The 14,830-nt window shown below is 75.0% G+C and overlaps 1 protein-coding gene across 3 annotated transcripts in view; it reads left to right on the top strand.

Moving 5' to 3' along the window:
* The window catches only part of GSE1 (Gse1 coiled-coil protein), a 133,165-nt gene that overhangs the window by 114,506 nt on the left and 3,829 nt on the right, over nucleotides 1-14,830 (top strand). For 2 of the 3 annotated variants that reach the window (XM_055145055.1, XM_055145056.1), the window contains 11 exons: nucleotides 9,758-9,973; nucleotides 10,704-10,903; nucleotides 11,564-11,736; nucleotides 11,898-12,086; nucleotides 12,168-12,359; nucleotides 12,457-12,755; nucleotides 12,839-13,163; nucleotides 13,238-13,809; nucleotides 13,906-14,018; nucleotides 14,092-14,362; nucleotides 14,568-14,675. In XM_055145055.1, the coding sequence (XP_055001030.1) occupies nucleotides 9,758-9,973; nucleotides 10,704-10,903; nucleotides 11,564-11,736; nucleotides 11,898-12,086; nucleotides 12,168-12,359; nucleotides 12,457-12,755; nucleotides 12,839-13,163; nucleotides 13,238-13,809; nucleotides 13,906-14,018; nucleotides 14,092-14,362; nucleotides 14,568-14,675 (2,658 nt within the window). Of the gene's footprint in view, nucleotides 1-4,301; nucleotides 4,478-9,757; nucleotides 9,974-10,703; nucleotides 10,904-11,563; nucleotides 11,737-11,897; nucleotides 12,087-12,167; nucleotides 12,360-12,456; nucleotides 12,756-12,838; nucleotides 13,164-13,237; nucleotides 13,810-13,905; nucleotides 14,019-14,091; nucleotides 14,363-14,567; nucleotides 14,676-14,830 lie in introns of those variants that run through there. The other variant, XM_055145057.1, reaches the window with a different exon arrangement.

Here is a 14,830-nt window from a genome sequence, read left to right as displayed (position 1 = left end):
GTCGGGAGGTGGGGCGCGGGGCCCACCAGTACTGGTCACTCCTGAATGAAGAGTTCCTCCAACCAGCAGCTCTCTGGGCGCGCCGGGCCGGGAGGCAGGGGTGGAGGGAGGCCCAGGAGGGAGGCCCAGCCTCCCTGAGGAGCTGGACTCCCTCCTGGAAGGCTTCCTGCAGGAGGAGGGCTTGACGCCAGCACCACAGAGGGACTGAGCAGAGGTCGGGAAGCTGCCAGGGAGCACAGTAAGGCCGGAAGTGGCAGCGCCCTGGGCCACGGGGCACATGCCCAGGGCAGGGCAGGGGGTGCCCAGCTGTGGTTGGTCCTGGCCCGGCCCCGCACGGGTGCCCCAGGCCACCCTGGCTCAGTGCTCAGGGAGGGTGGTGGTGCCCGAGCCTGGTTCTGAGCCCCCCGCCTGGTGCCCCGGGAGGCAGGAGCGCCCACGCCCCGTCCCCACGCGGCGCCTGGCTTCTGGGCGGGGGTCTGCCCTGCTGGGGACTCCAGGTCCCACCCGACTCGGTGGCTGCTGAGCCCCTCCGCGTGGACCCCACTGAACGCCCGTCAGGACACCCCCATCTTCAGGGAGCCCTGGGAGGACCCTCCGCCTGCTGCAAACACGCCCCACCCAGTTCAGCCTCTCGGGGGTCCTGTGGCCATGGGCAGGGCCCCCCAATCTTCCATCCAAGTTTGCTGCCTTTTTAATGATTCACTTTTGGTTTGGGGGCCACACCCAGGGGTGCTAGGGATCACTCCTGGTGGGGTTCTGGGAACCTGTGGGGTCAGGAGTGGAGCCCAGGTCAGCTGTGGGCAGGGCCCGCCCTAGCCCCTGTCCTAGCCGCCCCTCCCCCAGCACTGGCAGAGGCCGCAGCAGACCTGGCTGGTGGCTGGAGTTGCAGGAAGGGTGAGGGGGCCTGGACCCTCGTGCTGGGAAGGACTAAAGCGGCCGGGCTCCGGGCCGGGCCTCCGTCCCCCCTCTCCGGGCCGGAGGCTGGAAGCTGGCCGGAAGCAGCTGGCTGGTGGCGGGTGGCAGGGCCCCAGGTGTGGGAGCGGGGAGCGGGCATGCCCAGGAGCGCGGGGTGGCGAGGGGGTGCCCTGTGGCCGGCCGGCCCGGGCCCGTGCCATAAAGTTTAAAGGTTCTAAATGCAAATATTTCTCCTTTATAGACGCCAGCTGTCTCTGGAGAGCCTCTTCCTCCGGCGCGGCTTTATTGTCCAATTAGCTCCCGTGCCCGGCGCGGGGCGCGGCGGGGGGGGGCGCTTCCGGCGCGGGCGGGGCGGCCGGGGGCGCGGGCGGCGGGCCGGGGGCGCGGGGGGGCGCGGGCGGGCTGGAGGCCCCGCTGCCCCCGCGCCGCCGCCCGCGCCGGCCCCATTCACCCGGCGGCGGCACAAAGCGAGGCAATTAGAATTGAAAATCTATGCAAAACAGCTGTTAACTGATTGTGCGGAGCAGCTGTGCGCGCTGAAAGGACAGGAAGTGGGGGCAGCCCGGGTGAGAGGCGCCCGCGCGCCCGGGGTCCCGCCCGGCGCCCCCGGCCCCGCGCCCGCGGACCCCGCCTCCGGGGCCGGCTGCGGGGCTCGGCGAGGAGGCGCCCCCCCCGCCCGCGGTGCCCTCGGCTCCTGGCACGGGGACTCCGCTTGGGGGGTGTGAAATGTGCCAGGCCCGGTGCCAGGCTCCTCATCTGCCCCCCCTCCGATCGTGTCCAGTGACGTCCCGTCCCCCCCCCCACCCCGCCTGGGCCACGGCCGACGGTGGCCGGGAATACTGCACACCGCGGGCTCTGCGTCAGACGGGGGTGCCCACCGGGTCGGGGGCGCCAGAGCCCACCTCGCGGAACGCCTGCACCCCGGGACCTTCCCGCACCCAGAACCCCTCCTGCCCTGCACTCTTCCCCCCCCCCCCCAGCTGTAGTCCAGCAGGGAGGGCGCTGGCCTTGCACGAGGCCGACCTGGCTCGGTCCCCGGCCGGCCAGCAGGGGTTCCCTGGGGAGCGCCAGGAGCCAGCCCTGCGCGCGCCTGGGCCCCCGACAGCGCGCCCCCTCTTTCGGGTACGCCAGGTGTTTCCCGGGTGCCAGCTGCCGGAGGCGCACCTGGGGTTCGCCAGGCCCTGCCGCAGAGGCGAGGCGCGCGGGGGCCCGGCGGGGGTTGGGGTGGCGCAGAGGGATGCCCAGGGCCGGGCGGGGCGGTGGGCAGCCCGCGGCGTGCGCGCCGGGCGTGCAGCGCGGCCGGGCCGCGGGAGCAGGAGTCAGCGCCGGCCTCGTTAGCAGGCGCGCGGCTGCGGGAGAGCAGTTCCCACCCTTCGACTCGGAGGCCGTGCTCCCGGATTACTAACTTCCTCGGGCGGGCGCGCTGACAGCGGCTCCATCCGTCTCCGTGCCAGCCCTGCCGGCCCCGCGCGCTCCGGCCCGGCCGCGGCGCCCGGCTCGCTGCTGCGCCCTGCCGGCGGCCGCGGGGACTGCAGCCGCCGGCGGCCGCGGGCGGGGGAGGGGCGCCAGGTGTCGCCCGCCGGCACAGCCGCCGCACAGCCGCAGGGCCTCCCGCACACCCGCAGGCCTCCCGCAACCCTCCCGCAGGCCTATCGCACACCCTCCCGCACGCCCGCAGGCCTATCGCACACCCGCACGGCCTCCCGCACACCCGCACGCCCGCCAGCCCGCACGGCGTCTTGCACACACGCACACCCGCCCGCCCCCGCGCCGCCGCGGCCTGGAGCAGCGCCCGGCCTCGCCTTTCCCGCCCGTGAAACGGGCCCAGCCCGCCCGCCCCGCGGTCAGCCGCTCCGGGTCCTGCTCTCGAATTTCGCCCACTGCAGACCGGCCGCGGGCGCCGCGCGGTGTCCGGGGCCGGCCCCTGCGGGCCTCCCTCCAGCTGCCCCCTCCGTGCCCGCGCCGCGCCAGGTGCGCGCGCTCGTTTGCATGCGGCTCCCTCCCCCGCGGGCTGTGACCCAGGTGGGAAGGGTTGGACCCGCCCCAGAGGTTCTGGCCGCGGCGCGGCAGGCCCGGGGCCGCCGCCGAGCTCCCTGCCGCCCCGCCCCGCCCCGCCCCGCCCCCCGCGGGGACGCCGGCACCCCCTCCCCCTCCCCGCGCCGCCGTGCCACCGCCGGCCCGGCCTGGGTATCAGTGACCCGGGGCGCGCGGGACGGGGAGGGCGCCGCGCGGCGCCCGCAGGTAGGAGCCCCCAACGGCCCCCGCCGCCTCGCTTCCCTTTTCGTTTGTGGTCGGCCTGGGGGCCTTGTGCAAGGCCGGGGGGCGGGGGGAGACCACCCGCGCGCGCCCCGTCGCCTCGTGCCCCGGCGTGCGCCCGGGGGAAGCGGTCGGGGCTGGGGGCGGGGAGGGGGCGGCGACGCCGCCAGGCCGCGGCCCGCGGCTCCCCCGGGCGCGCACGCTCGGGCGGGTGCTGCTCCCCGCTGGCGCCGGCCCCGAGTGCTCCAGGCCCGCCAGCGTCATCGGGAACAGATGGATGGGGGTGGCAGGCGCCCAGCGCTCCCTCCCGCCGCGATCGGGCGGGCGCGGGGCGGGCGCGGGCGGGCGCGCGGAGGCGGGGGGGCCGGGCCGGCGGGGACGGCCGCGTGCGCGCCTGCCAAGCGCGGCGCGGGCATGTCCCGGGGCAGGTTGGGGGCTGGCAGGAGCGCCGGCGCTGCGGCGGGGGAGGGGGCGAAAGTTGAAACCCGCGCGCGGTGCCCGGGCCGAGCCCCTGGGGGGGGCGGGGGGCGGGGGGCGGCTCTGCCTCGGGGCCCCGTAGCCTGGGACCTGCGGTTCCAGGGCTCCCCCGAGCGCGACCCCCGGGGGCGCGGCGGGGGGCGGGGCGGCCGGGCCCTCCGCGCCGCCTGCGGGTGCCCAGGAATTTCAGGACGCTCCCTGAGTCATTCCAGTCCGTCAAGTGTGCCGGGCGAGGGGGTGCCAGGAATGGGGAGGCGCTGGGCCGGGGCCGGGGCCCAGCGGGCCGCGCCAGTTTCTGGAGGCGGGTGGCCTCGCCTCTGACCGCAACCCCAGCTACTTAATGATCCCCCTGGCGGCGCGGCGCCTCCGTGGGCTCTTTCAAGAGCACCCCCTCCCCGTCCGCCTGCGCCCGCCCGCCCGCCCGAAAGTTTCTGAAAACAAACGGGGGGGGGGCTGTCGAGGCCCCGCGCTGGACGCCCGTCAGACGGGAGCGGGCGGGCGCGTCGGGGGTCCGCGGGGGCCGGGCGCTCTGCTGCGCCGGCCGCGCCCCCGCCGGCCTCGCCTCACCTGGCCGCGCGCGCGCCCGCCGGGCCCCGCGGGCGGAGGTCAGCGGCGGGCGCGCGCGTGGCCCGGGTGGGCGGCGGCGCGCCGGGGTGTGTCCTCGGCGGCGACAGCAGCAGGTGTTTCTGGCGGCGGCCCCGGAAGCTCCACCTCCCCAGCGGCCCCGCCGCGCCGCGCGCCGGCTGAGATAAGCAGTTTAGACAAACACCGTCGCGGGGGCTCCAGCATGTGTCGGCCCGGGCGGAGCTGCGGGGCCCGGGCATGAAAGGTGAGCGCGCGCGGGCCGGGCGCGGCCGGGGGTCCCGGGGCCCTGCCCGCCCCCCGCCCCGACTGCGCGGCCCGGCGCGGGCGGCCGCCAACGGCCCGGGCAACTTCCCGGAGCGCGCGGCGGCGGCGGCGGCGGCGGTGGCGGCGGCTGGGGGGCGCGCGGCCGGGGGGCGGGGGCGGCGGCGGCGGGGCCGGCGCGAACTTTCCCGGGCGGGGGCGGGGCGCGGCGGGCGCCGCGGGGGTCCCTCGCGCGCCCTGCCCCCTGCTCGGAAGATGGCTGCCCGCGCGGGGAGGGGGCAGGGCGGCGCATCCGCTGCCCCCCGCCCGCCGCTGCCCTTTTCCCCTCCCTGCCCTTCCTGCGGCGCCGAGCGCTCCCCGCCCCCCGCCCTCGGTGCGGATGCGGCCGCGGCCGCCGGAGCGGAGCCGATTCAATTACGCGCGGCGCGGACACCTCGCCGCCTCCCGCCCCTAATTAGATTCCCCGCCCGCCTCCGGGCGGGCCGCCGCGACCCTCCGGACCCCGGGGAGCACGCGCAGGCGGGCGCCACGCCCCCCGCGGGCCAGGCGGGTGGGGGTCCCGGCGCCCCGCAAGTTTCCGCGCCGTGCGGGAAGCACCTGCCGCGCCGCGGGGCGGGGGTCGCCCGCGCCCACGTGCCCGGGTTGGTAAACTGGCCTTTGTCTGCGCGCCCGAGCGGGGCCGGCTTAACCCCTGCGGCGCCTGGCCGGGCCCACACAGGTCGGCGTGGGGAACACAAAGCCGGGACCACCGGCTGGGAACGCACAGGGTCCCTCAGCCGGGCGCGAACAAAAGGCCCGGCTGGGCCCCCTCCAGCCCCCCCCTCCCGCCCCCGCCCCGGTGCCAGGCCGCCCCCGTGCCCCGGGCTGAGTCAGTGGCCGCAGGTGAGGCCGGCCCTTGGCGCGCCCCCGCCGGACCCCCGGCCCGGCCTGGACCCGCCGGGCGCCCGGGTTTGCTTTGTGTCGCCGCCGGGGTCAGCCCCGCCCCGGGAGGCCCCGGCTCGGACCGTCCCGCGCAGGCCCCAGCGCCCCGTGACCCAGATGTGCGCCCTGGCGGGGAGCCCGCCCCGGGGACGAGCGAGCGGCGCCCCGTGTGTGGTCGCGGGCGCGCCCCCGCTGCCCAGAACTTCCCGGCTCGGCTCGGGGGGAAGTTCGGCCTGCCCCGCCCCCACCCGGGCCGCCCGGCCGCGCCGCCCAGCGGCCAGCCCGCGCCCTGCGCCCGCCGGCGACCCCCGCGCCCTGCGACCCCGACTCCGGGGCGGCCGCCCAGCGCGGGCCGGGACCCCCGCCCGGGCACACGGGCCCCGCCGCGCCTCGACTCTTGCAGAAGAGCAGGGCCGGGCGCTCCCCGGGCAGGAACGCGCAGCAGCCTGTCCAGCCAGCAGGGCTGGTTCTGCCGTGGAGCTGGAATCCCGGCCCGGGTTGCCGAGTGCGCGGCCGCCGGGGGCTCCCGGGCAGGGAGGGCCGTGGCCTGGCGCAGGCAGGCAGGCGGGGTGGCGTGTCCGGGCCGGGGGTCTTGCCCTCCGCCCCGGGGGAGCTGGGGGAGGGGCTGCAGCCCTGGGGGTGCCGCGTCGTGGGGCCTCCCGTGGGCCTGGGGGGCAGGAGTCTGAGGCGGGTCAGGGCCTGGGCACTGGAGCAGGGCCTGGTAGCTGGCCACCGGGGAGCGGTGGGACTGGCTGCAGGTGGGCACAGACGTGGGTACGTGTGTACACACCCGCGTGCACACACGGACACCCCCGCAGCCCTGCCCGAGCTGCCAGTGCCCTGTAGTGGCTGTGGCCCCGGGGCTTGTCTGTAAGTGGGCACAGAGGCTGGTGAGGAGCACCAGGCCCGCCCGCGGTGGCACTCTGGGCCTGCTCGCCTCCAGTAGGGCGCAGGTGCCCACACAGCCTGGAGCTTTCGCGGGTGGCGCCTGACACTCTGCGTGTCTGGGGTCAGGGGTCAGGGGGCTGCAGAAACGCCCCCTCCGTGCGCCGTGGCACCAGCACCCTGGCCGGGACACCTGTGTTCGGCCTCGCAGAACCTCCGTGGGCTTTGCCGTGTCGTTTGAGGGCTGTTCCCTGCGGGCCTGGGGTCACTGTGCTGCCCCGTCCAGCGGGCCTGCTCAGACCCCGCGCCCCTCGGGGCGCCCCCCGCAGAGGGGCTGAGTCCAGGGGAGGTCGCCCCCTTGGCTCTGGGGGTCCTGGGAAGGCAGGCAGGGTGACGGGAGCTGCTGGGGGCTTCGTGTCGCAGCTCGTGGCTGCGGGGTCACTGTGTGAGCAGGCCCGGCCCTCGGGCCGCCGCTCCCGGGGAAGGGTCAGTCCCGGCCAGCCCTGGTCCTAGAGGTCTTGGTCGTTGTGGCGCGTCTTCACAGAGGCTGGGCAGGTGGTCCGGCCCCTTGGCCCTGGGGAAGCTGTTTGTTTCCCAGGGGCAGGCAGAGCTGCCCCCCTAGGAGGCCCCCCACTGTGGACAGCTCTGGCCTAGGGGAGTGTCCGGGCCTGTTCCCTGTGGGAGCTGGGAGCAGGGTGGTTCCTGGTGGGGGTCGGCTGTCTGGGCTTTGAGGGTAGCACAGGAGCCCGCCCGCCTGAGGAAGCCTCGCTGGCCCCTGACAGCCCCAGGGTTGGGGCCGTGGGGTTCACGGTCCCCGGCCTCGTGCAGGCTACAGGCTGACCCTGGCCGGACCGCAGGGCTCACGAAGGCCCGGGTTCTTGGCTACTGTCTTGCCCGCCGTGTGCCACAGGCAGGGCCTGGTGCCGCGGTGACTGTGGTCTCGGATGAGCCAGCGAGGGCAGTTGCTCGGACTCGCGGGACCCCGCCTCGATTGTGGCGCTGTGGCTCCCTTTTCTGTTTGGGGGCCGCCCTTGGCCGTGCTTGGGGAGCACTCCTGGCAGTGCTCGGGGACTTCTGGGGCCCAGGGACGGAGCCCGGGCGGCCGTGCAGGAAGGTGCCCTCCCGCCCCACCTCCCCTCCGGAGAAACTGAGTTCCCCCTGGTGCCCGCCGCCCGGGGGGCTTCCTCCCGAGAAGGGCCTGCAGGCACAGGCCCCACTCCCAGACCCAAGTGGAGGCACCTGCCGTGTTCTCTGTTGGGGAGAGCCCGGCCTCGACTTGTTGGTGGGGGCTCGGCGCCCGAGCGGGGTCCTCTGTGCCCCGTCTGTTGAGGGGGGCACACCCGGCCACGCTCTGGGCTCAGGCCTGCGGGGTGCCGGGATCGAGCCTGGGTCCGCCCCGCATGTGCGGGCAGGGAGGGCCCGCGGCCCTGGCTCTGTCTGTCCTGCCCCGCCCGGGGCTGTCTGTCCATCTGCCCGAGGCTGTCTGTCCATCTGCCTGGCCTTTTGTCTGGCTGCTGCAGGCTTCCCGCCCGCCCCCTGCCCCCGGCCCTCCATCCAGACGCTGGGCTTAGAATAATCTCCCGCACGGCCTGGCCGTCTGTTCCGACTTCCTTCCTCCGAGGGACTCCCGGGCGTCTGCCGCCTCCCCCTCCCGCCTCACCCCTCCCACCACCCTCCTGCCGCCTCCCTCCTCCTCCGAGCCTCCGAGGCGCCACCCAGCGCTGCCAGCCCTGCCCTCCCGGGAACCTGGCTGCCCACCCCTGTTGGAACATGGCAGAACATGGCGGGGCGGGGGCAGGGGGGAGCCGGCCCAGCCCCCTCCCTGCAGGACGGCACCCACGGGCCCTGAGCCAGGGTGCTCCCCCCACCCCGTCCTGGGTCAGGGCTTGGGCCCTCGCTTCCTGGAGGAGCAGAACCCCCCCACCCCAGCCGGGAGCTGAGAACTGCCGCCGGCAAAGGGAAGCCGGAGTTTACGAGGGGCAGAGGCGAGGCAGGCAGAGGCGGGGCGGTGCCGCAGCCCCTCCCTCCCGGCCCCCCTGTGTGGGGGGGGGCTGCTGCAGTCGCCATGGGGTCCCCCCAGCCCCCAGCTCTCTGCTGGATGAAGAGTCACCCAGAGGGGAGATCAGAGCCTGCGGAGCCCCCGCCTGGCGGTGTAATTAGGGGGGGTGCCTGAGCTGGCCCACAGAAAATCCATCGCAGCTATTAGCCGGTAATTACAGAGCTGGAGGGAGCAGGCCTGAGGTCTGGGCTCTGGGCTCGGCGGGATGAAAGGAAGCCGTAATTAGGGCTGGGCGGGCTCAGCTGATTAATGGGGCCCGGGCCAGTCTAATGGGGTGTTGGGCTCCCCAGGGGGCCACTGGGGGTGGCAGACACCCAGCTCCCCGTCTCTCTGGGGGCCATCCTTCCTGTGTGGCTGCTCTTTGGGGGTCCTACCAGTGTGGCGGTGTTTGGGGGTCCTGCCGGTGTGTTTGGGGGTCCAGCTGGTGTGTTTAGGGGTCCTACCTGGTGTTTGGGGGTCCTGCTGGGGTGTTTGGGGGTCCTGCTGGGGTGTTTGGGGGTCCTGCCGGTGTGCTTGGGGGTCCTGCCGGTGTGTTTGGGGGTCCTACCCGGTGTTTGGGGGTCCTGCCGGTGTAGCCGGTGTTCGGGGGTCCCGCCTGGCTGCAGCAGGGCCCATTCCTGGATGGCGGCTGGAGTGGGACCACCCAGCCCTCCGCCTCTTTGCTCCTTGCTGGTCGGGGTTCCTGTCTGCAGGAGGGACCCCAGCCACCCGCCAGGAGACACACGGACAGCAGCAGCAGCTGGTGGTGTAGACATAACCGGTCGGTGACTGGGAGCAAGTTAACGAATCGCTGCTCTGTGTGGGGCCGCCCAGGACTCGCGCTGCGGTGCTCGGCCCTTGGGCTGGGGGCTGCCCGCCCTGCACCTACTCCTTTCCCAGCGCTGGGGGGTCCTGCCCTCCCGCGCCTGCGAGGGTCTAATTTTAGTCGGCCCTAATGAAGCTGCTCATTTGGATTCTATTTTCGGTGACTGACGTCACGGGCCCAGCTCCCCCCACGGGCTGATATGGCAGGGACGCGGGGGGCGGCGCCGTGCTGGGGGGTCACTGGGTGCCCCCTGCGAGGGGGAGCTGCAGGATGCCGGGGAGCAGAGGGAAGCCGCCTACAGACAGGCCAGGGCGACCCCCAGGGGGCCCCCAGCCTGCCCCGGGGGCGCCAGCAGACCCTGGGGTCCCTGCCCGGCTCTCGGCCCTGCTCCCGCCGAGGGGGCTGGGGGCCGTGACTGGCTGCAGCTGGGAGCCCCGCCCCCGCCGGCTCCTGAGGGGCCTTTGTCCCCGAGGGGCGTCCCTGCGCCCCCTGCCTCAATGGGCCCTTTCACTGGCGCCGGGCAGCGCCGGGCACGTGCGGGCACCGTGGCGAGGGTCCCCGCGCGGGGGTGACGCCGCCTCTCTCCCCCGCAGGCATGAGCCATGAGCCCAAGTCCCCCTCACTAGGGATGCTCTCGACCGCCACCCGGACCACCGCCGCCGTCAGCCCCCTCGCCCCCTCGCCGCTCAATGGCGCGCTGGTGCCCAGCGGCAGCCCGGCCAGCAGCTGCGCCCTCTCCCAGGCCGCGCCCTCCTCCAGCTTCGCCGCCGCCCTGCGCAAGCTCGCCAAGCAGGCCGAGGAGCCCCGAGGTAAGCGGCCGGCTGGCGGGGTCCGAGCCTCAGAGCTGTCCTGCTCCCGGTGGTGGGGCCGGCCCGAGTGCTGTGCTGTGTCCCCGCGGCTGTGCTGCCCTCTCTGGGCTTGCCTGTCTGGGGGGGCGTGAGGGCCGTGGTCGAGGGCCAGACTGGGGTGGGAGCGGGCCTTGCTCTGCTCACGGGCCCCCGCCGCGCCCTGGTGCCCATATGCCTGCCGTGGACGGGCTCTGACTCCCGGACCCGCCTCGCTTTGGCCTCTGCTCCCTGATGCCATAGTCGCACTCGGGACTCTGTTCGCCTGCCCAGGCCCGGGGTGTGAGGCGCCCCTGAGGCGGCGAGGAGGGGGGCGGGTCCCCTGGCCCCACGTGACCCTCTCTCTGCCTCGTGCAGACGCCAGGACCCCGGCACGGCTCTGTGGGAGCCAGAGCCCCCTGGGCGACCCCACACCCGAATGGGGGGGCGTGGGGCGCTGCATCGGCCAGAACGCAGGCCTTGGCGTGCCGGGGCCAGGGAGACCTGGGGCCAGTGTGCCCCAGGGGTCAGTGTTTTGGGGGGCCAGTGTGTCCTGGGCCCTGTGTCACCTGGGGGCCCTGCGTCCCTGGCGAGGCGGTGGCGGCGTCTGCCCCTCGGGCTGAGACTGCGGGTCCTGCTGGGAAGGGGGCTGGGGGGGCACTGTCCTGGCGCCATCGGGGTCCCGGCCGCGCCCCCCTCACGGTGTCCCCCACAGGGTCGTCACTGAGCAGCGAGTCGTCCCCCGTGTCGTCCCCGGCCACCAACCACAGCTCTCCGGCCAGCACGCCCAAGCGCGCACCCATGGGCCCCATCATCGTGCCCCCCGGGGGCCACAGCGTCCCCAGCACGCCCCCCGTGGTCACCATCGCCCCGACCAAGACCGTCAACGGCGTGTGGCGGAGCGAGAGCCGGCAGGTGCGTGGCCAGGGCTGTCCCTGCCCGCCCCTGCCCCTGCCCCGGGTGGTCCTCGCTGTCCCCAGGAAGGCGGGGCTGCGGGGGCAGGTGAAGGCCCCCTGGTGCTGGCTGGGGCCCCTGTGAGGGCGGGGGTGGGGGTCCGGCGCTTCCTCCCACAGGCTTGGGTGTCGGCCCCCCCGGCGCTGTCCTTAGCTGCCGTCCGTGGGGGCCTTCCCGGCCCCCCCCACCCCCCGGGCTCTGTGCTGGGGGCGCCGGGAGGGTCGGGGGGTGCAGCCACCGGGGCGCCCTGCAGGACAGGGCCAGGCAGTGCTGCTGGGGGTGTCGCCCGGCAGGAGGCAGGAGGTCCCAACACCAGTGCTCGGGATCACAGGGACCGGCCCAGACCAAGGCAGCGGGGGAGGGGCCTGTGAGTCTGGCACAGATCGTGGGATGCACGCGTGTGTGTGTGTGTGTGTGTGTATTGAGTGTGCGTGCGAGTGCGTATGTGTGTGAGTGCGTGTACGTGTTCGTGTACGTGTGTGTGTGCGAGTGCGTGCGTTGAGTGTGTATGTGTGTGGGTGTGCGTGTGTGAGTGTGCGTGAGTGCGTGCGTGTGTGTGCGTGCTTGCTCGTGTACGAGTGTGTGTCCGAAGCGCGGCCTGAGCCTCCCGCCGCCCTGCAGGATGCGGCCTCTCGGGGCAGCAGCAGTGCTCGCGAGCGCCTCATCGTGGAGCCGCCCCTGCCCCAGGAGAAGGCGGGCGCCCCGGCCATCCCCCCACACCTGCTCGGCACCCCCTACCCCTTCGGCCTGTCCCCCAGCTCTGTGGTGCCCGACGCCCGCTTCCCTCCGCTCAGGTGAGAGACCCGCCCTCCCGGCCCGCAGCCCCGCCCTCCTGCCCCACAGCCCCGCCCACCGCCCCCCCACCGCCCTCCCGGCCCGCAGCCCCGCCCTCCTGCCCCACAGCCCCGCCCACCGCCCCCCGCCCCGCCCCGCGAGCTCACTGCAGTCCCCGCAGCCTGCAGCGCCCGGTGCCCCACGTGGTCCCGCCCAGCACCGTGACGGAGGACTACCTGCGCAGCTTCCGGCCCTACCACGCCGCCGAGGACCTGCGGGTGTCCTCGCTGCCGCCCCTGGGCCTGGACCCGGCCGCCTACTACCACCCCGGCTACCTGGCGCCTCACCCCTTCCCACACCCGGCCTTCAGGTGACCGGGACAGCCCAGGGCCCCCGACCTGCCGCGGGAGGGTCCCCCAGGGTGTCTGGACTCACGGCGTCCCCCCCACAGGGTGGAGGACTCCTACTGCCTGTCGGCCCTGCGCTCCCCCTTCTACCCCGTTCCCGCGCCAGGCTCCCTGCCCCCCCTGCACCCGTCGGCCATGCACCTGCACCTGTCGGGGCTGCGCTACCCCCCCGAGCTGGCCCACTCGTCCCTGGCGGCGCTGCACTCGGAGCGCATGTCCACCCTCAGCACTGAGAGGTGAGCGGGGACCCGGCCGAGGGGACCGCGGGGGCCGTGCAGCCTCCCAGGGGGAGCCCTGCCGCTGGCCAGCCCGGTCACTGCTCACGCCCCTCAGGCTGCAGCTGGACGAGGAGCTGAGGCGGGAGCGCGAGCGAGAAGCCGACCGGGAGCGCGAGCGGGAGAAGGAGCGGGAGCGCGAGCGCGAGAAGGAGCGTGAGCGCGAGAAGGAGCGCGAGCGGGAGCGGGAGAAGGAGCTGGAGCGGGAGCGCGAGCGGGAGCGCGCCCGGGAGAAGGAGCTGCTGGTGGCCAAGGCCCTGGAGCCCACCTTCCTGCCCGCGGCCGAGCTGCACGGGCTCCGCCACGCCGCCGAGGAGCGCGCCAAGCCGGCCGAGCGCCTGACGCCCACGCGAGCAGGTGCCCCGCGGGGGCCGCGGTAGGGGTGGACTCAGGGCCCAGCCCGGGGCGGCCTGGCCTGACCACGCCCTCCCCCCCCACAGAGAAGCTGAAGGAGGTGGGCCTGGCGGTGCCCAAGGCGGGGCCGCAGCCCCTGCACCCGCTGCCCGCCCCGCACCATGCGGTGCCTGGGCTGCTGTCGGGCCACGGGCTCTTCTCGCTGCCGGCCAGCAGCGCGGCCGCGGCCCTGCTCATCCAGCGCACCAACGAGGAGGAGAAGTGGCTGGCGCGGCAGCGGCGGCTGCGGCAGGAGAAGGAGGACCGGCAGACGCAGGTGTCCGAGTTCCGCCAGCAGGTCCTGGAGCAGCACCTGGACATGGGCCGCCCACCGCCGCCCGCCGAGGCCGAGCACAGGCCCGAGAGCACCAGGTGGGCCGCGGGCCTGGGCCTCGGGGCCCCGCCGGGCCGCCCCCCGGCCGCCCTGACCCTCCGCTCCTCCCCAGGTCCATGTCCGGCCGCCAGGAGCCGAGCAGCCGGGACCCCCCGCAGCATTTCGGGGGCCCCCCACCCCTCATCTCGCCGAAGCCTCAGCACCACCCCGTGGCCACGGCCCTCTGGAACCCCGTGTCGCTGATGGACAGTGCTCTGGAGCCCCGGCGCGGCCCCGACAGTCACGCCCTGCCCGGCCGGCCCGCCGCCCTGCCGCTGGTGAAGGCGGAGCGTGTGCACGGCCCCGAGAAGGCCGACGAGGGGCTCCGGAAGCGCGAAGTTGCCCCCACGGACAAGTTCCTGCCCCCTGCCCGCGAGGCCGGGCCCCTCGAGCACGCGGCCTTCCCGCCCGGCCCGGGGCCCTTCCTGGCGGAGCTGGAGAAACCCGCGCAGACCCTGCTGGGCTCCCCGCGGGCCGCCCTCCCCCAGCCCGGCTCCCCGTACCGGCCCGCCCTGCCCGCCCTGCCCGCTGTGCCCCGGCCCCCCGACCCCGCCTACGTCTATGACGAGTTTCTGCAGCAGCGCCGGCGCCTGGTCAGCAAGCTGGACCTGGAGGAGCGGCGGCGGCGCGAGGCCCGGGAGAAAGGTGGGCAGTGCCCCCGCTGGCAGCCCACCCGGTGGGGGTCCGGGAGGCGGGAGGCGGGGGCCGGGGTCGCTGACACTCTCTCCCTCCCCCTCCCAGGCTACTTCTACGACCTGGACGACTCGTATGACGAGAGCGACGAGGAGGAGGTCCGCGTGCACCTGCGCTGCGTGGCCGAGCAGCCGCCCCTCAAGCTGGACACGTCCTCGGAGGTAGGTGCCTCGCGCCCGCCGCGCCCCCCCCACCACGCCGGGCGAGCGGGGCCTGAGCGCCGTCTCCCCCCAGAAGCTGGAGTTCCTGCAGCTCTTCGGCCTGACCACGCAGCAGCAGAAGGAGCAGCTGCTGAGCCAGAAGCGGCGCAAGCGGCGGCGGCTGCTTCGGGAACGGAGCCCCTCGCCCCCCGCCGCCAGGTGCCGGCGCCAGACGCCCTCGCCGCGGCCCGTGCTCTGCACCCGCTACAGCCCCGACGACATGAACAACGGGCCCAACTTCGAGGAGAAGAAGAAGTTCCTGGCGGCCTTCAGCCTGACCCACATCAGCGCCGAGAAGAGGAAAGGTGAGGCCGGCAGGCAGCCCGGGTGCCCACCCCAGGGACACGGGGCAATCCTCCTCCTCATGCTCCGGCCCCCGGGGTCCATGCCCGCCGAGTCGGAGCCGTCTCCCCTGCGGGTCCTTCGGCCGCCCCTGCCCGGCCTCGCGGGGCGCTGGCTCTCGGGGGCCCCGTGGGGAGGACACGGCCGGTGACCGCGCTCCTCTCGCAGACAAGGAGAGGCTGGAGGAGACGCTGCGGGCCCTGAAGCAGAAGGCACTGTCCGCGGCCCTGGACTCGCTCCGGAGCTCCCCGCGGGACCGCGCCGCCTCCCTGAGCGGTGAGCTGCGGGGCCGGCCACTCGGCCACTTCCTGCCACCCTCGGGTGCCCCGAGCACGCGACCTCCTTCCTTCCTCCCCTTCTTCCTCCTTCCTTCCTCTTTCTTCCTTTCCTTCTTTCATTATCCTTCCTCCCTCCCTCCCTCCCTTCCTTCC

Source organism: Sorex araneus, chromosome 8 (assembly GCF_027595985.1).
Source record: "Sorex araneus isolate mSorAra2 chromosome 8, mSorAra2.pri, whole genome shotgun sequence".
Classification (NCBI taxonomy): domain Eukaryota; kingdom Metazoa; phylum Chordata; class Mammalia; order Eulipotyphla; family Soricidae; genus Sorex; species Sorex araneus.
Note: the sequence above shows the minus strand (reverse complement) of the source record. Positions and strands in the feature narration are given on the sequence as shown.